This window comes from Rhinatrema bivittatum, chromosome 5, assembly GCF_901001135.1.
Source record: "Rhinatrema bivittatum chromosome 5, aRhiBiv1.1, whole genome shotgun sequence".
Lineage (NCBI taxonomy): Eukaryota > Metazoa > Chordata > Amphibia > Gymnophiona > Rhinatrematidae > Rhinatrema > Rhinatrema bivittatum.
In genome coordinates, this window is record NC_042619.1 from 46,707,803 (window position 1) to 46,727,919 (window position 20,117).

Here is a 20,117-nt window from a genome sequence, read left to right on the forward strand (position 1 = left end):
CTTCATATCGTCCTGTAGGAACTCTAGAATCATGGGAATCTTGGCTGTCCTCGGGAGAATCCTGCGGTCCTCACACCAGGCTTTGAATACACTCCAGTCCGTATGTATGACAGGGATGTGGAGAATGTGTGTGCTCGGAGTAGGGTGTCAATCACGGCCTTTGAGTAACCGCGCTTCTTCAGGCGAGTCCTCTCAAGGGCAGATCTTCGTGGAGAATCGGGCCCTGCTGTAGAAGGTCCCTGTGTGGAGGTAGGCACAGAGGGTTCCCCGCAAGGAGACTTTGCATGTCTGCATATCATGGTCATCTTGGCCAATCCGGGGCTACTAGTAGAATTAGTCCCCTGTGATGTTCTATCTTGCGGATGACCCTGCCCAGTAGTGGCCATGGGGGGAAGGCGTACATTAAGTCTTCCTCTGGCCAAGTCTGGACGAGTGTCGATTCCTTGGGATTGCGGTTCTCGTCTGCGGCTGAAGAACCTGGGGACTTGGGCACTGAGATGGGTGGACAGTATATCCATGGCTGGGAGGCCCCAGCGATTTACTATCAGTTGGAAGGCTGTGGTCGACAGCGTCCATTCCCCCAGGTCCAGGTTCTCTTTGCTGATGGAAGTCTGCTGAGATGTTGTCTTTTCCTGTGATGTGGGAGGCAGACATCCCTTGTAGGTTTATCTCCGCCCATGCCATGAGAGGGTCTATCTCCAGAGGCACCTGTTGGCTCTTGGTTCCTCCCTGGCAGTTGATGTAAGCAACCATTGTCACGTTGTCCGACATTACTCGAATTGCTTTGCCTCGCAGTCTGTGGCTGAATTGCAGGTATGCTAGTCTGACTGCTCAAGCTTCCAGGCAGTTTATGTTCCATTCCACCACTTCCTTGTTCCATTGTCCCTGGGCCGTCTGTTCCTGACAGTGGACTCCCCAACCTCGCAGGCTCGCATCTGTGGTGAGCAAGATCCAGTTCGGTGGGGATAGACTTACTCCTCTGCTTAGGTGGCCTTCCTGTAGCCACCACTGGAGCCAAGAACGTACCTCTGCTGGTAGTTGGAGGCGAACTGAGTAGTCCTGGGACAGTGGGCTCCATCGTGACAGTAAGGAGCGCTGGAGCGGTCACATATGGGCCCTTGCCCAAGGGACGACTTCCAGGGTTGATGCCATGAGGCCAAGGACTTGAGGATAGTCCCATAACTTGGGGCATGCATTGGTCATCAATAGTCGTAATTGTTCCATCAGTTTCCTTCTCCTTGGGGGAGGGAAGAAGACTTTGCTCTGTTTGGTGTCGAAACGGGCCCCCAGGTACTCTAGCAATTGAGAGGGCTGCAGACTGCTCTTGCCCCTGTTCACGACCCAACCGAGTTCCTGCAGTAGGCTCTTGACTCTGCTGGTCACCTCCCGGCTCTCTTCCGAAGACTTTGCCCTGATTAGCCAATCGTCCAGGTAAGGGTGTACCAAGATCCCTTCCTTCCTCAGTGTTGCCACCATGACCACCATGATTTTGGTGAAGGTTCTGGGGCGGTTGCTAGGCCGAAGGGTAGTGCTCAGAACTGGTAATGGTGACCCAGTATCGAAAAGCGCAGGAAGCACTGGTGATCCTGATGGACTGGGATATGAAGGTAGGCTTCGGAAAGGTCCAGGGAGGTTAGAAACTCTCCCAAGTTGTACTGCCATTATTACAGAGCGAAGAGTTTTCATGCAGAAGTGTAGAACCTGCAGATGACTGTTGACATTCTTGAGGTTCAAGATGGGCCAGAAAGATCCTTCCTTCTTGGGAACGATAAAAATAGATGGAATAGTGCCCCATATTTTGTTGGGGCGTGGGAACCGGAGTTATTGCCTTCAGACTGAGTAGTCTTGTTAGAGTGGTCTCTACTGCCAGTCTCTTGGAATGGGAGTGGCAGGGTGACATCATAAATTTGTCTCGAGGAACTCCAGAGAGTAACCTTCTCGAATGATGTTTAGAACCCATTTTTCAGACGTTATCTCGACCCATCTTTGGTAGAAGAGGGCAAGTCGACCCCCTATATCCTCTTCCTGTGGATGGGTTGGCCCATTCTCTTTGTGGAGCACGGCTGGAGCTTGCCCCTGGGCCTGCTCCCCTCTTGGTCTGTCTGTTCCGAAAGGGCTGGGACCTTCCAGAGGGATGAGGTGCCTGGAACTGCGAGTTCCTGTAGGGTCTAAAGCGCTGCGATCTTCTGCCCTTGGTTCTGCCCTCTTCTGAGAAAGGGTTGCTGAGATCTTTTACGCCCCAATTGCTGGCTAACTTCTCCAATTTGCTTCCGAACAAGAGACATCCTTTAAAAGGCATTCTTGAGAGATTCACTTTAGATGTCGCATCTGCAGACCAATTCTGTAGTCATAGTTGTCTTCTGGCTGCCACCACAGAGGCAACACCCCTGGCTGAGGTGCGTACCAGGTCTGAGTTTGCGTCCGTGAGGAAGGCTGCTGCAGGTTACATCATCTCACTGGTATACGTTCCAGAATTATTTGCCTCTCTTGAGAGGAGCAAGCAGGAACGTGCCACCTGTGCGCAGCAGGAAGCAATCTGCAGTGTCATTGCTGTTGCGAAGGCCTGCTAAAGGATGGATTCCAATCGTCTGTCCTGAGTGGCTTCAATGCAGTCCCTCCCTCAACGGGAATCGTCGTTCGCTTTGACACAGCACAGGCCATGGTGTCCACATTCGGGAAACGGAGGCGTTCCGTGGTCGCTGGTTCTAGAGGGTACAGGGCTTTCAAGGCCCGACCCCCTTTGAATCTGGCCTCCGGGGCATCCCATTCCAGGTAAATCAGTTCCTGGATGGCTTACATCATTGGAAAGTAGCATGAGGCCTTACGAAGGGATACCAAGATGGGGTTCTTCTTTGGTTCTGCCATAGGGTCTGTGCCAGGAATAGAAGCGGAAGCATGGTTCGGTATGGTTCTATTCCTGGAGGGATTTCTCCTTCATCCAGGGAGTCACTCATCATCTGAGGTGTCTGGGTCCCTGTTAGGGAAGTTCTTGGTTAGGCGAGGCATGTCTCGAGGCATCCGAGCAGGGCCAGGAGGATCTTGTGCTTCCAGTAGGGGTTGAGCCTGGGGCGCAGCTGGGGCTGATTGCGTCTGAACGAAGGCTTGCAGCTCTTGGAAAAATTCCAACTAAGAGAAGGTTCCCTGGGTCCATGTTAATCCCAGGGGGAGTCGTAGTAGGGGCCCCCAGAGGTGCCCTCCTGTGGGGAAGCCATCTCGGAGATGCAAAGATCCGGGGGAGCTATCTTCAGTAGTTCCGGAACCATCTCCCGACAGTAAGGGACCAGGCTTTGGTTCCCCCTGGGCTTCTTCGCAATGTTGACACAGGCACGACTCCAATTCAGGCTATGCGGCTCTTATGTGGCAGGCTGTGCAAAGAGTGCCTTCTTGGGCACCGGTGCCATTGTTTCTATGTGTTTGCGCGTGTGCAGTTGTAAATGGGCAGTGCGCTCAGTTGTACGCACGGGGTGCGCTCAGTTGTGTGCACTGCTATGCACGTGTCCTTATTGGACGCGGGCAAGTTAGGTGCATCGGCTGCCCGGCCTGCCCCCCACGTACCACCAGCGAGAAGGGAAGATGCAGACGACCCCCGCGCATAAGATGACGCCCCCCCCCCCCCCCACCGAGTGTCTCGACGTGTGTGGACCCTTGCACCGGATCGGGGCCTAGTCTAACCAAGGCTGCTCAACCCGATCAGTGCTCCCTTCTAACCGTGCCGGGACAGATTCGATAATGCAATCCGAGCTGTGGAGACCAGAGACCTGAATTTAAAGATATTTTCTTACTTGGTCTCGACGCTTACCGATCATGTGCTGGACGGTCTCCAGCTGCGGGGGGAGAGGGAAATACCTTCACCGCCGCGCTCGTTTCTGCACCCGCTACCTTTCAGCCACACTGGGGAGCTAAGTCCACGCCGGGAACCGGCTACCGGACCAAGGCACACCTCTGAGGGATATCGGGAGATCAACCTCAGGAATTTTTGACTGGGGGAGGGACCCTTAGATATCACCGCAGGAGAGCGGGGCTCGATCTTCCTTAAGGTAAACTTTGTTTCTTCTTTGCTGTGATTCTTAACACTATTCTAGTGTGTGAGATAGTGTCCGCATCTGCTAGGAGATGGAGAGATACTGAAGAGCTGAGGTTACTGCAGGGGTATATCTAGAGTGACATCAGCTTTGAAATCTGACTCATCTCCCATCTGCTAGCAGAAAAGCACAATACCCATTGGTCCTGAGTCCATCTGGCTACACAATAGGAAAGAAGCAATTTGCACGGGTTGCATGGAGACCATGGGCTGTAGGCTGATAGTGCGAAGAAGCCTTACACAGGTTTAGGTACTTGGGGATTTCTCCTTCCTGAAATCACCTGCATAGGTAGGATGGACTTGTTAAAGCACATTCTGATCATTCAATTGTGGCCTTCACTCCCTCTCTTTTTGTTAGTTTAGGGAGATGGGGGAAGCCTTTTTTTTTTTTTTAATAGTCAGGTGGTTCACATTTAGTTTACAGATGTGCTAACCAAGAGTGGAGAATGATCAATGAGATAGTATGTGTGATTAGGCAGAAGACATGGCATTTAAAAGATTTATCAGAATGAGGGCTGCTAACAGGCATAAGATGGATTCCCGACCGGGTGAAAACATTCAGGAAATTTCTAGGGAAGTGTACAGATCAAAGATATTCACTAATTTCTAGAAAGTATGGATTAGGCGACTACTTACAGTTCAATGAGAGAGTTAATGATGTAAGGAAGACAGGTACTTAAAATGCTGCTCCAAAGTTGCACACAAAGAGGCAAGCCTCTGGTGTGGCCCTTAGGAAGGAAGGGCCAATGCCGAAAACTGCCCTTTAAAAGGCCAGCTGGCTGTATGACATCTGTAGTCCCAAGAAGGGCCCCAAGCACATGCTAGAGGTTGGATTCAGTGGATGCAGGGTGGGGAGGGAGAGGGAGCCCCTGGCAAGCAGTGGTGGAGTCTCCCTCCTCTCCTTGCTCACATGGAGGATCCTGCTGGAGCTAGCCAGTTTAAAGAGCAGGCTAGCCGTATTACGATAACAGCGCAGCAGATGCTCTGAAGCAGGGGCCCGGTGCAGGCTAGAGGTCAGCTTCCTTGGCTGTAGGTAAAAACAGGCAAGTTCTAGAATGACATGCCTAATTTTTATCTGCATTTTGTGGAGGCATTCCTGCAGCAGGATCCAGCCAGAGGAGTTTTGCATTTTCAAAACTGTGTGCTTTTGCTGAAAAACATTCCTGCAGAAAGAGCAGGTGCAAATCTCTGCAGGTATATTTTCCTTGGGCAATTTTCAAAGGGAAAGTCTACTCATACTTTCCCTTTGAGGAATGATGTAACATCTGTCTGCATAGTTTTGAAGACTGACCCCTTAATGGCGAAATTGTATAAATAACTTGTTTATAAATGGCTTGTGTAGGACAGTATTTTATTCTCTGGGTCCGTAAATTATGCTGCCTTACCACAGAAACAAGAATATGATGTGTTTAAAGACTATTAAAGCCCATCTAGTCTGTCAAATTTACTTCATTATAATGCATAGAACCTAGTTGAGCTTAGGCTTTTCCTTCACTCCATAAGCAATACTGGCTGAATAGTCAAGAAAAATAAATGTTAAATCCTGGAGGTTTATGAATAGCTTGCCTATGAATCTGACCTGCCAAGTATTTAGCCATACCTGTATGGATCTAAAAAAATAGCAATACTCTTTAAAAGCTGGCATTGCTCAATGTAACAAGTTTTATTTTTATCTCTACAAAGATACTACAGTTCAGATATGTATAAGTTTATCTGCTCTAAATATAAAGTTTTTAATGATACTGAAATTACCTTTTAAGATAAAAAGAAACCAACCCAAGAGTATTCCATCATCTTCATTGCATAGGATCACTTCAGCTAATAGAAGAGGAAATTGCTTAGATTTTCTGGGCCTGGTTATGGTATTAAAATCACAATGAATAAAAATCCAAACATCCAAAAACAAGTAAAACCCCAAAATACACTTACTTTTGAACAGCCTCCATTGTTACACAAAGTCCCAACCTTGATCTCATCATCATGTTCTGTAGTAGAAAAAAAAACATGAATAGACATCATAAAAGAAAGTAGACTGTATTCTAGAAGAACCACAAAAAGTATAAAGAAGTTTTGAAGCATAATTATCTGCTTAGCTGAAAGTCAAAATAATTTTATAATTTTGTAACCATTAAAAGAATTAAGTATATAGTTCATTTTTTAGAAGGCGTTAGTTAAGTCAGAAAGGAATATTTAAAACATTTTTTAAAAAATGTAACAAGGCAAAGGAAAACTTGGTCATGGGGAGAAGGCAATTTCTTAGTAAATGGATTAGTGCAGCTGGAATTTGATAAATCATAATAACATGCTGTAATAAAACATTAAAGTACACCATGCAAATGGAATTCATTCAAGATTACGACTAATAAGCGGTTTAGAAATTTTTAAAATAAGTCAATTAAAGGATCCTCCTCGATGCCTTTATGTTGCTTCCCCCATTCTAAAGAATCATGTTACTCCCCCCTCTGAAGAATTATGTAATGTCCTGTTTCCCCCGTTCACTTGACTGTGTATGTTCATAATGTACCCTGCTCTGAACATGGGAAGGGCAGGTAATAAATGTCTTTAAATAAGTTGTATATTTGTAAGAATTATTTGAAGATTGGATTACCAGAAATGTAGAAGAAAACAAATGTGGAAGAAACTGTAGTAATCTGGAATACTAAATGCAGTTTTAGTTTCTTTTCTACCAAAAGAAAATGCAAAGGCACAGTTAAAAGAACATGCCTAACAAATCTGCTTCATTTTTTTGAAGGGGTTAATAAACTGGATAAAAGTGAACCGGTAGATGTAATGTATTTGGATTTTCAGAAGGCGTTTGACAAAGTCCCTCATGAGAGGCTTCTAAGAAAACTAAAAAGTCATGGGATAGGAGGAGATGTCCTTTCGTGGATTACAAAATGGTTAAAAGACAGGAACCAGAAAGTAGGATTAAATGGTCAATTTTCTCAGTGGAAAAGGGTAAACAGTGGAGTGCCTCAGGTATCTGTACTGGACCAGTGCTTTTCAATATATTTACAAATGATTGGGAAAGGAATATGAGTGATGTAATCAAATTTGCAGATGATACAAAATTATAAAGAGATTGTGATGAATTGCAGGAGGATCTTGCGAGACTGGAAGATTGGGCATCCAAATGGCAGATAAAATTTAATGTAGACAAGTGCAAGGTGATGCATATAAGGAAAATTAACCCATGCTGTAGTTACACGATGTTAGGTTCCATATTAGGAACTACCACCCAGGAAGAATATTTAGGCATCATAATGGATAATACAATGAAATCGTCAACTCAATGTGTTGCAGCAATCAAAAAAGCAAACATTCAGGCCGATACAGTAAGGATGCGGTAGAAAAACAGTGGCAGTGCCGGGCGCCCGCTCGTTTGCTGCGCGCACAGTTCGGATCACATACCACTCGATACAGTATTTAAATGGCATGCAAATGCAAGCCGTGTCCAAAGCGCGTCCAAGAAGCATCCATGAAGTGCAATCCATTTTACTGTATAAAGCGCTATACAGCGCCTATACAGTATCCTGGGTGCGCTGGTACCTGTCATTTCAAATGTCATTTCAAATGACAGGTACCAGGAAGTGGATCCCAACTTTAAGCAAAAGAAAAGGATCAGAGAAGTATCAGCCGGTCATTAACAGAAAGGGTCATGATTTAGCAAGACAAGTCCCCTAGGGGAAAAAATACAATCAAATCAGACCAAAAGAAAAATGTATTAGGAAGGACCTGTTGTTTCCAAGCATAACCTAAACTCTTGCCTGCCCAACCTAAAATCCAACGCACCGGGAAAGCCACTCTTCAGATCGCGACTAATCCCATCACTGGAAGGACGAAAGATTTTTTTTAAGCGTCCCAGTTCCTCTCTCCGCTATGTCAATGCATTCTCCTTTCCACTGCAATGCGAACAGTATTCTGAAAAATAACTTTCAAACCCAGGGTGGTGGAGCATTGTTGTGCTTGATAAAACCTGCACTCAACAAGATCGGGCAAACTTTCCCCCAGCCCCCGCTCACCTGCCCTGACCGCATCCATGGGTGCCGGTATCCGGAGCAGCCCCAGTCCTCTCTCCCCTCCTCCCGGGGGCAGCCGGTGGCGAGAGCGGCTTCAGCAGCCCGGGGCGGATCGGGCGCTCCCCATGCGAGGCGGCTTCCAGCAGCCCTCGCCGGTGAGGGTGGATGAGCACACGCGGTGACCTCGGACGTCCAGCGGGCGCTCAGGTCACGGCGTGCGTTCATGCACCTTCGCTGCCATGAGTGCACGCCGTGACCTCGGACATCCAGCCGGGCGCTCAGGTCACGGCGCGGGACTGGTGCTTTTTAATATATTTATAAATGATCTGGAAAAGGGATTGATGAGTGAAGTTATCAAATCTGCAGAAGATACAAAATTATTCTGAGTTGCTAAATTACAAGCAGATTGTGAAAAATTACAGCAGGATTTTGTGAGAAAATGCTGGCATTTGAATGGCAGATTAAATTTAATATGGACAAGTACAAATTGATGCACATGGGGAAAAGTAACCCACAACATAGTTATACTAGTTACACTAGGTTCCATTATTAGGAGTTACTGCCCAGGAAAAGGACCTGGGCATCATATTGGACCATACTTTGAAATCCACAGTTCAGCATGCGACGGCAATCAAAAAAGCAAAATATGTTAGAAATTAAGGAAGGAATGGCAAATAAAGACTTAATGTCATAAAGCCCTTTCTATTGCTCATAGTAAGGCTGCACTTAAGAGTACTGTGTGCAGTTCTGGTTATTCCTTAAGATACAGTTACATTAGAAAAGGTACAGAGAAGAGTGACCAAAATGATAAAGGGGATGGAAAGGCTCTCCTATGAGGAAAAGCATAAAGAGGCTGGATCTCTTCAGCTTGGAGAAGAGATGTCTGCAGGAGGAATGACAAAGGTATATAAAATAGAGTATGGAACAGAACTGGTTAACTGTAAATCTTTTTTTTACTCTTAAAAAAGATGAAAATTAGGGGGCACTCCATGAAATTCGTATGTAGCATATTCAAAGCAAAAGTGGAGAAAATTCTCACACCCAAGGCACAATTAAGCCCTGGAATTCATTACCAGAGGATGGGGTTAAGGCAGTTGGTGTAGCTGGGTTTTAAAAAAAGGTTTGGACAAATTCCTGGAGGAGAAAGTAATACATTTATTAACCAAGCAGACTTAAACAGCTACTACTTAATCACTGTGTGATAGCAGCATGGGATCTATTTACTGATTGGGATCTTGCCAAATACTTGTGACCTGGATAGTCACTGCTGAAAACAGGATACTGGGCTTGATGGGCCCTTGGGGTCTGACCCAGAATGGCAAGTTATGTTCTTAAGAGTGGAACACTATATATCTACAGCATTAGTAGGGACCTCCATTTTCGGTTTATATTGTTCTTTATTTTACCAGGCATTTATCAGAAGATAGAAACAGGAGAAAGCAGAGTAGCTTACCTGTAACAGGTGTTCTCACAGGACAGCAAGATGTTAGTCCTCATATATGGGTGACATCATCAGGATGGAGCCCAATCACGGAACACTTTTGTCAAAGTTTCTAGAACTTTGACTGGCACCTACTGGGCATGCCCAGCTTAGCACCAACCCTGCAGCCAGCAGGGGTCCCCCTTCAGTCTCGTCTTATAGTAAAAAGTACATGTGGAAAATAAAATAAGAAAACAAACCCAACACCGTGGGGTGGCGGGCGGGTTTCGTGAGGACTAACATCCTGCTGTCCTGTGAGAACACCCGTTACAGGTAAGCAACTCTGCTTTCTCACAGGACAAACAGGATGGTAGTCTTCACATATGGGTGAGTACTGAGCTGAGGATACCCGAGCAATGCACCAAATGTACCCAAAGACGTGCAACAAGCACCAGAACTGGGGTGGAATTTGGTAGAGGGCATCCTGAACCCTACTGGGTTGGCGGAAGGATGTTGGTACCTCAGTTCGCAAATAAGTTGCGTAGCACAGATTGGCCGAAGATGGAATCTTGTCTGCTAGCCTTGTCTAAACAATAATGGGCTGCAAAGGTGTGGCGAGAGCTCCAGGTAGCAGCCTTACAGATGTCAGCAAGCGACACTGAGCATAGGTGCACTACTGATGTTGCCATGGCCTTGACAGTGTGCTTTAACACGGTCTTGAAGCAGAATGCCTGCCTGTTGGTAACAAAAGGAAATACAATCCACTAACCAGGAGGAGAGAGTCTGCTTACCCACAGGTTTGCCCAATTTGATGGGATTTATGGAAACAAACAATTGAATGCATTTCCTGTGGGCAGCTGTACGGTCTAGATAAAATGCTAGAGCATGTTTACAGTCAAGGGTATGCAGAGCCCATTCTCCTGGGTTTGAGTGGGGCCTGGGAAAGAAGGTGGGTAGTATAATAGATTGATTGATATGAAACTCAGATACTACCTTAGGCAAAAACTTAGGGTGAGTGCGGAGTACTACCCTACCATGCAGAAGTTTAGTGTAAGGCGGGTGGGTAGGTGACTAAGGCCAGTAAACTCACTAACTCTGGAGCAGATGTGATCGCCAAAAGATGGTGGAGATCACAGGATTGGAGAGGCTCAAACGGCGGTTTCATGAGCCGCTCCAAAACCAAGTTGAGGTCCCAGGAAGGGGCCGGAGGGCGCAGTGGAGGTTTAAGGTGGAGCAAGTCCTTCAAAAAGCATGTTACGAGGGGTTGTACTGATATAGGTACATCCCCGACACCTTTATGGAAGGTGGCTACTGCACTGACGTGCACCTTGATAGAAGTTTGAAGACCTGATTCTGACAGGTGCCAGAGATAGTCCAAAAACTTTGGTGTGGAACATGTGAAGGGATCGATTGACATGGAAGTACACCATACCGCAAACCTGTTCCATTTGTAACGATAAGACTGCCTTGTGGAAGGGCTTTCATGAAGCTACTAGGACACAGGAAACTGGCTCTGAAACGTGAAGAGGTTGAAGGATTAACCTTTCAACATCCAGGCAGTCAGGGAGAGGGCCTGGAGGTTGGGGTGACGAAGGCAGCCGTTGTTCTGAGTGATCAGAAGCGGGTCCTTCCCCAGAGGAATGTGCCGGTGTACTGATCAAGTGGGAAAGGGCTTCCGCCCATATCTGTGCAGCTTCCTGACACAGGAAGTAGGAGCCCGTTCCCCTTTGCTTGTTGATGTACCACATGGCCACCTGGTTGTCTGTTTGAATCAGGATGACCTGGTTGGAAAGGTGATCTTGAAAAGCCCTGAGAGCAGGCAGGCCATATGATCCAGTAAGATCAGAAAGTGACGTGCAGTTGAATTGTTGAGACTGCAGTCGATGGGCCAGAGAAGCGAGAGTGAAAGCTCGATCCTGAGGAAGGAAGGCTTTCGCTTTTAGAGTGTCCAAGTCGGCTCCTATGAACGATAGGGTTTGAGAGGATTTTGGATAGTTTATGAGATAACTAGCCTGGATTTTAGAAAGTTTATGAGAAATCCCAGGGAGTTCAGGGTGTGGCACGTGAGACGTAGAGACGTCTGTGCCGCTTGCTGAGTAGGAGCCCTGATCAACCAATCGTCTAGATAGGGATAGCATGGACACTGACTCCTGAGAAAGACAGCTACCACTACGAGGCACTTAGTGAAGACTCGTGGGGCAGATGCTAGGCCGAATGGTAACACTCGATATTGGAAGTGTTTTGGGCCTATTAGGAACCGCAGGAATCTGCGATGTGACGGAGTAATTGAAATGTGTGTGTAGGCGTCCTGGAGGTCTAGAGAGCAGAGCCACTCTTCCCTTTGGAGAAGGGGAAGAAGAGAACCCAAGGTCACCATCTTGAACTTTTCTCTTTGTAGATATTTGTTTAAGGTGCGAAGGTCAGGTATTCCCGGTATCAGGAAATACCGGGAATAGAAACCCTGCCCCTGTTGGGAGAGGGGCACTGGTTCTATTGCTCAGGACTGGAGAAGGAAGGAGACTTCCTGCTCCAGGAGCTGTGAGTGGTCGGATGTTCCCCACGTCAGCAGAGGTGGGGAATCTGGTGGAACAGAGAGAAAGTTGAGGTGGTAACCTCAACAGCGAGTACCCACTGATCTGTGGTGACTGTATGCCATGGTTTGGAGAAGTGGCACAACCAGCCTCCGACAGGAATGGTCGGAAGTGGAGGCTGGGTACTGCTCTCTAGAAAGGTGTCAAAAGCCAGACACTGGACCTGGCTGGGGGGCTGGTTGTGACTTCTGTACTCGAGTTGCTTGGATTGGCCTTTTTGGTAAGGCTTAGAAGCTCGAGCCCTGGACGCCGGGGGATAGAATCTCCTTTGCCGGTAGAATTGTCTCTTGGGAATCTCTCCTAAAAGATCGTTTGGAAGAGGAAGAGAGATCAGAAGGCAGTAAGGAGAGCTGGCACAGAGTCTCTTGGTGGTCCTTGAGCTGCGCCACTGCTTCTTGAATCTTTTCTCCGAAAAGATTATCCCCAGCACAGGGCAAGTCAGCTAACCTGTACTGTACTTCTGGTCTGAGGTCTGAAGACTTTAGCCAGGCCCATCTTCTCACACTAATTCCTGCCGCCAAAACTCTGGAGGTGGTGTCGAAGATGTCATATGCCGAACATATTTCATGTTTGCCAGCACCTAAACCCTTTTATTTATTTATTTATTTAACATTTCTTTTATACCGATATCCGTTCGCACATCGTATCGGTTCACAGTGAACAAAAAACCATTGGGCAGTGCCCATACATATAACAGATAACATAATATAATATGATGAACTAGGCAACATATAAATAATTTATGGGAGGAGCCCTTACATATAACAGGCATCAATGGGTACATGCTATGGGATATAACTATAACTATATACATGATAGTGCAAAGTACAAAATCAGCAGACATAAAGGCGTTCATACCAAGATATCAGTATAACATTCATAGGGGGGTTTTATGTAATAGGGGGTGAGATGGAGTAGGCTTGCTGAAAGAGCCAGGTTTTAAGTTTCTTTTTGAAAGTGGGGGTATAGGTCTCTATGCGGATATCATGGGGCAGCGAGTTCCATTATGGTGGGGCCGGCAAGAGAAAAGGCTCTGTTAATAGTGGAGGAGAGTTTAAAAGATTTAATAGATTGGGCATGGAGTGTTCCTTGGAGGCTGGGCGTGTAGGTCTCTTGGAGGTGCGAGGTAAGAGGGGGGGGGGGGGGTTAAGCCAGTTGAGGTTGGAATTTACTAGACTCTTATGTATGATCGAGAGTGTTTTATAAAGAATTCGTGACTGTATAGGGAGCCAGTGTAGTTCAATAAGTGTGGGGGTGATGTGATCTCTTTTCTTTGTGTTTGACAATATCCGAGCGGCGGCATTTTGTAGGATTTGAAGTGGCTTAGTGTGTGTTGCAGGAATGCCATCAGGAGGAGAGGGCTGTGAAGGCATGAAGTTGGTCCTGGAATTGCAGAGGTAAGGCTTCAGCAAATTCCTGAATCTTCGTAAATAGGGCCCTATTGTACTGGGTCATGTATAATTGATAGGAAGCAATGTGAGAGATGAGCATTAACCCATGAAATACTCGTCGTCCAAATGCATCCAGAAATTTCTGTTCCTTTCCTGGGGGAATGGAAGAATGGGGTTTGGAGCTTCGTGCCCTCTTCTGGGCTGGCTCCACAACTATTGAATGATGATCTAATTGAGCTCTCTGGAAGCCAGAGGCTGGCTGAACTAGATAGGTGGCATCTGCCTTACGGTTGACAGGTGCCACAGAGCCAGGGTGCTCTCAATTTCTTTTTAAAAGGTCCAAGAGGATGTCATGAATAGGGATAGACATGATTTCCTTAGGAGCATCGAGAAATTGGAGAAGTTGTAACATCTGATGCCTAGAGTCCTCTTCGGTCTGAAGCTGGAATGGAACTGTTTCAGACATTTCTTTAACAAAGCTGAAAAGGACAAGTCCTCTGGAGGAGAACGCTTCCTTTCATCAGGAGGAGAGGGCTGTGAAGGCAGATAGTCTGAATCCTGGGACGAATCATCTGCCCAGGGATTGTATGGCTCATTACCAGCTCCCATATGTTCATCAGAAGGGAATAACTGCGTTATTCCGGAAAGTCCGGGACTAGGCATCGATGGCCTTGGAGGTGGAACCGAAGGCATCGATGGAGGCATTGAAGGCATCGAGGGAGGCACCGATGGAATCGGTGACATCAATGGATGTGTTGGTGGTAGCACTACGGAGGGCGGAATGGAGATCGGTGATTCTTCTTCTTCCACTGACAAGGGTATCGGTGAGGAAGGAATCAGAGCCATTGGTTCCCTCGGATGCGCCGGTGGAAGGGCGCAGGTTAACTTATCCATTCTTGCCAATAGTGGTGCAAGCGCCATGAGTATCGGATCGGTGGCCGGAGCAGGAACCAGCACCGGCATCAATGGAGGTTTGAACCCCTGGAGTGCTTTACCGATGGCCTCTTGGATCATCTGACCCAATTCCTCATGGAAACCTGGGGCATGGATACCAGACTCCAGAGTAGGAGGCAGCACTGGCTTAGCCGGAGGGTCCACCGGTGAAGGTGGAATCGCAGATTCCTGCACCTGTCCAGGTGGGGAATGCCTCAGTGACCCAGAGACAGAAGAGGATGGGGCCTTTTCTGTTCGGGACTTCGTCATCGGTGGCTCAGATGACGTCAATGCTGAGGGCTTGCCTGTATCAGTGGCCTGAGCTTTACGATGGCGGTGTCGATGTTTTTCTCGATGTTCTCCTCGGTCTTTCTCCTGAGGAGGAACAGAGGGGGGTAGCAGAAGTTTCCCAGTGCTGGCACGAAGTGGACGGTACTGGTTCAGACGTCGAAGCTAATCGATGGAGTCGGGGTTTTTGGCCAAAAGAGAAGTCCCATCTTCTCCAGCCTAGCCTTGCGACCCTTTGGTGTCATTTGGGCACATTTGGTAAAAGTAAGGACATCATGGTCGGACCCCAAACACATCACACAGACCATGTGGGGGTCAGTGAAGGAAACCAGATGCCATGGCTTCGACAAAATTTAGTCGCGGTGCGGTCAATGGCCGGTACACCGCGAGGGAAAAACTCGACGGGCATTGACCACAAGCAGGTAAAACACTTACCATTCGACCACAGAGCAAAGATATCGATAAGGGGGACCCCCCTGTGGGGTAAAAACGTTTTTGAAAATTTTGATGAAGTTCCGTGAGGAAAAATTCCTATCAGGAATCTCTGAAGAGCTCCTTAACCCGCGTGGCTACTACTGCGCGGAAAAAAGAAGACTGAAGTGGGACCCCTGCTGGCTGCAGGGTTGGTGCTATGCTGGGCATACCCAGTAGGTGCCAGTCAAAGTTCTAGAAACTTTGACAAAAGTGTTCCGTGATTGGGCTCCATCCTGATGATGTCACCTATATGTGAGGACTACCCTCCTGCTTGTCCTGTGAGAAAAATCAGTTCATAAAAATGATCCATTTTTCTGGGTAAAAATCCGAGTTCATTTTGGTGGACAGAAGCCAGGACAATAAAATATTAAGCAGATTCTCCCCCATCTACCCTCTCAAGAGTACCTCCATCTCTACCCTAATCCTATGCCCAGCATGTTCCTCTTATATCTCCCCCCCACCCCCAACAGCTTTCCTGGGTAGCTACAGGCTTCTTTCTCCATCAGCATTTTTATTGAAGCTCCCGTGCTCTGCAGCAGTGCACTTCTGCTTTTGTGTAGTGCCAGGGACCCTACTGGGAAGTGCTTCTGATGGACAAGTGCAAGGTGATGCATATAGGGAAAAATTAACCCATGCTACAGTTACACAATGTTAGGTTCCATATTAGGTGCTACTACCCAAGAAAGAGATCTAGGCGTCATAGTGGATAATACATTGAAATTGTGTGCTGCGGCAGTCAAAAAAGCAAACAGAATGTTGGGAATTAGAAAGGGGATGGTGAATAAAACGGAAAATGTCATAATGCCTCTATCACTCCATGGTGAGACCGCACCTTGAATACTGTGTACAATACTGGTCGCCGCATCTCAAAAAAGATATAATTGCGATGGAGAAGGTACAGAGAAGGGTGACCAAAATGATAAAGGGAATGGAACAGCTCCCCTATGAGGAACAACTAAAGAGGTTAGGAGTTTTCAGCTTGGAGAAGAGACGGCTGAGGGGGGATATGATAAAGGTGTTTAAAATCATGAGAGGTCGGTCGAATGATTCACTTCCAGCTATGTACTTCAGTCACCTTTCACTACAAATAACGCTATGTTATGTATTTTTGCCACTCATCTCTTCATTTGTTTTCTCAATTCCTGTTGTCAGGGGGGGAGGGGGGTTGGGGGTTTTATATAGCTCTGATGATTGCTATTATGGTTGTATTTACTAATTTGTATTTGCTAAATCATCCAATAAAAATTGTTTAAATACAAAAAAAAAAAAAAAATCATGAGAGGTCTAGTACGGGTAGATGTGAATCAGTTTTTTACTTTTTCGGATAACAGAAAGACTAGGGGGCACTCCATGAAGTTAGCATGTGGCACATTTAAAACTAATCGGACAAAGTTCTTTTTCACTCAATGCACAATTAAACTCTGGAATTTGTTGCCAGAAGTTGTGGTTAGTGCAGTTAGTATAGCTGTGTTTAAAAAAGGATTGGATAAGTTCTTGGAGGAGAAGTCCATTACCTGCTATTAATTGAGTTGACTTAGAAAATAGCCACTGCTATTACTAGCAACGGTAGCATGGAACAGACTTAGTTTTTGGGTACTTGCCAGGTTCTTATGGCCTGGATTGGCCACTGTTGGAAACAGGATGCTGGGCTTGATGGACCTTTGGTCTGACCCAGTATGGCATGTTCTTATGGACAAAGCCTGCTTCAAATGCATTTATGGCACCAGTCAGCAGGCACCTTTGGCTGCTTGGTGGGTGAGAAGGTGAGACTTGAAACAGTATAGGCGGCACTGCAGACTGAGCACTTTCACTGCTGGTGGGTGGGACTTGAAACATGCTTTAGACCACATTGGCTTCCAGCAGTGGCTGGAGGCTTTGAAACACTCATCTGCAGCTTGGGAGCTGCTTTTTAATCAGCTTAAAATTAAGGTATCAGTTTAAACAGATTGTCTTTGGAAAATTCTAGAATATGAGAGTGAAAAATTGGTTTAACCTGAAAACAAAGCACCCCAATCATTGGTTAAATATTTGTAAACTTAGGCTTGGATTTTCCATTCTCGCAGAGAATGGTGAATCCCGGCAGTAACGGGGGGCGGGCCTCCGAAAGCAGTGTTATCGCTGCCTGCTTTCGCACCCAATAGCGCCACCGTGGAAGGTGGTGCTATTGGGCGCTCTACTGGCGGCTATAACGTGGCTTACCTTATCGCAGCCAAGGATACCGCCGCGTCCGCCTCCTTGCCGCCCCGACTCCTCCCCCCACTTGCTATCGCACGCAAAAAGTCTCTTTTTGCGTGCAAAACAGATAGAAAATAACCCCCTTAATCTGCTAGGATTGCCAATTACTTAAAAATGCAATCAAATCTGGTTTAGGTCGGATGATTAGCAACTATCCCACGACAGTGCCATTTAGAATTCCTCCTTATGGAAGAGAGATACACATGGTTTGACCATAACATTGAACAAGGACAAATACTGTACACAGTTTAACTGAGATGTAATGGTAGGGCCCCAAACAGGGCAGGGGAAAAAAAAAAAGAGTCAATGCCCCACTCTTCCAGACATTTAACAGATGGACAGGAGACAAGATGGGAAAAAAAAAGAGGGTGAGCCAAAAAGCTGAATAAAAAAAAAAGAAACAGTGGAGATAGGAAAGAAGAGACTGAAATAGGTACCTCCTTCTAGGAGTAGGGAACCAGAGTGGAGGGTCCAGTGGGGAACAAGGATATGCCCTAGGGAAGGAAATAGAGGAGGGGACTATGGGATGAAAGAAACTAAAAGGAACAGCAGCAATGGATGGGGACAGGTAGTCTGGACTTATCTGGCTTCTTGGAAAAGTCTATAGTCAAACTATCATCCAAAGCCATTCTGCTAGTAAGTTTAGTGTCCCTCCAGGATTGAAGCACTGTATTATGCTTGTATTTTCAAAACTGTCAAGCTTCAAAGAGTAGAAAATAATTTGGATATTTCTACATTTTGTTCGGCCAATGCAGGAACGCAGGAAGAAATTTATTTCTACGAGTTATGAGGTATTGCACTAGGTGACACTTGCTTCATTTGATTTCTTTGCAAAAGTATTATGGTGTCAGATTTTACCTGGCCTCTAAGAAAGAAGTCACAAGTCAATCTTGAATAAGCATTAGAATTGCTGCATTATGATATTAATCTATCAGAACTCAGATTTTTACCCGTTTCATTATGTCTATGAGCCCCTTAGATTTTAGTTTCCTTTTTATCCTTCTTTAGTGGTCTCATTTGATGCATTTATTTACATAACCTTTAGTTAAGTATATTTAATTTAAATTTAATTGAAGTTAAAATAAAAAAAACAACCTCAGTAATTTTCACTGGAGACAACAGTTTTAAAAACAGTATCTGTGTGCCAAAACTAAGTTATCAGCAATATAATCAGATAATTTAAACTATTAATATTCCTCAAATATCAATATTATGTACCAAGTGGATTACAAAGACAGAATAAAATATTAACATAAAACAAACTCATAAAATATTTAATTTTAAAATGCATGACTTTAAACCCAATAAGCAATGAGTCTATCATACCTGATAAAAAGCCTGCAGAAACAAGTAGACTTAATTGTTTTCTGAATACCTTTATCTAGGAGATGCAAGTGTTCAGGCAATCTGTTCCACAGAACAGGGCCTATAAAAAAAATGCATGATGCCAAATGCATTGTAAACTAGCAGCTTTTGTTGAAGGAACATTTAACGATTTATCTTGAGACGTTAATGTATAGGGTGGGTTGTACATATTTAAAAATTTAGCTAATTATAACCATTTTGTTTTAGTATTTTAAATATTAGAAACATTTTAAATTCAACTTGCTGAAGTACTGGCAACCAATGAAGAGAGTGCAACAAAGGAGAAACATGTTCCCAGTGTGGCTCCCAGAGTACAAGATGAGCAGCAGATTTTTGTAAGGCCTGTGATAAGTTTAAGATAAGGCAATATATAAAGAATTACAGTAGTCTATAACTGTTTAAAAAAAAAAAAAGGCTTGGATTACCATCTGAAATTCATTTTGGTCAAGGATAAGTTTTATGCAGCAAAGCAAGCACAATTTATAAAAGCCAGATCATAATGTCAAATGTGCACTTTAAAACTCAGATGCAAATCAAACCAAAAGCCTAAGTTGCGAGTTGAATCTTAAAACTGATTTACCCAGAATTTGCAAACTGAATATTACATTTTTCCAAAAACTTGAACAGAATGGACCGATTTTAAATGTTACGCACACGGGGTACATTTGTGCACTACCCGGCGTGCACAAATGTACACCCGATTTTATAACATGCACGCTGCTGCGCGCATGTTATAAAATCCAGGGTCGGCGCGTGCAAGGGTGTACACACTTGTGCATCTTGCGTGCGCAGAGCCCAAGGGGAGTCCCGATGGCTTTCCCCGTTCCCTACAAGGCCGCTCTGAAATCAGAGCGGCCTTGGAGGGAAAGGAAAATTAGTTCTTACCTGTTAATTTTCGTTCCTGTAGTACCACGGATCAGTCCAGACAGTGGGTTGAGCCTCCTTTCCAGCAGGTGGAGACAGACTAAAACTTGAAGGATGCCCTATATCAGGACAGAGCCTATCCTCTACCCCTTCAGTATAATGTATGTCAAAGCATAAAACAACAAACCCAAGAATAGAATCAAGCAAGTAACTGTAAAGCTCAACGGAGCAAATATAGAATAATGTAGAAAACATGGTATACCTATACGCTCTTGCATCAACTTGGTATAAGAAAACGACCCAGGCTTCCGGTGTAATTGCTCAGTAATCTTGCACAAAGAAATATATGGAAATCTGCAGACCTGCAAGAAAACAAGCTTCGAGAGGACAGAAGACAGACAGGAAAGGGCGTCTGGACTGATCCGTGGTACTACAGGAACGAAAATTAACAGGTAA

The 20,117-nt window shown here is 45.6% G+C and overlaps 1 protein-coding gene across 2 annotated transcripts in view; it reads right to left on the bottom strand.

Moving 5' to 3' along the window:
* CHORDC1 (cysteine and histidine rich domain containing 1) overlaps positions 1-20,117 on the bottom strand; it is a 160,060-nt gene that overhangs the window by 47,572 nt on the left and 92,371 nt on the right. For both annotated transcript variants that reach the window (XR_003856844.1, XM_029602299.1), the window contains exon 6: positions 6,011-6,066. Coding sequence is in view for 1 of the 2 variants with exons in the window: in XM_029602299.1 (XP_029458159.1) it covers positions 6,011-6,066 (56 nt within the window). In the remaining variant the exon portion in view is untranslated. The remainder of the gene's footprint in view (positions 1-6,010; positions 6,067-20,117) is intronic.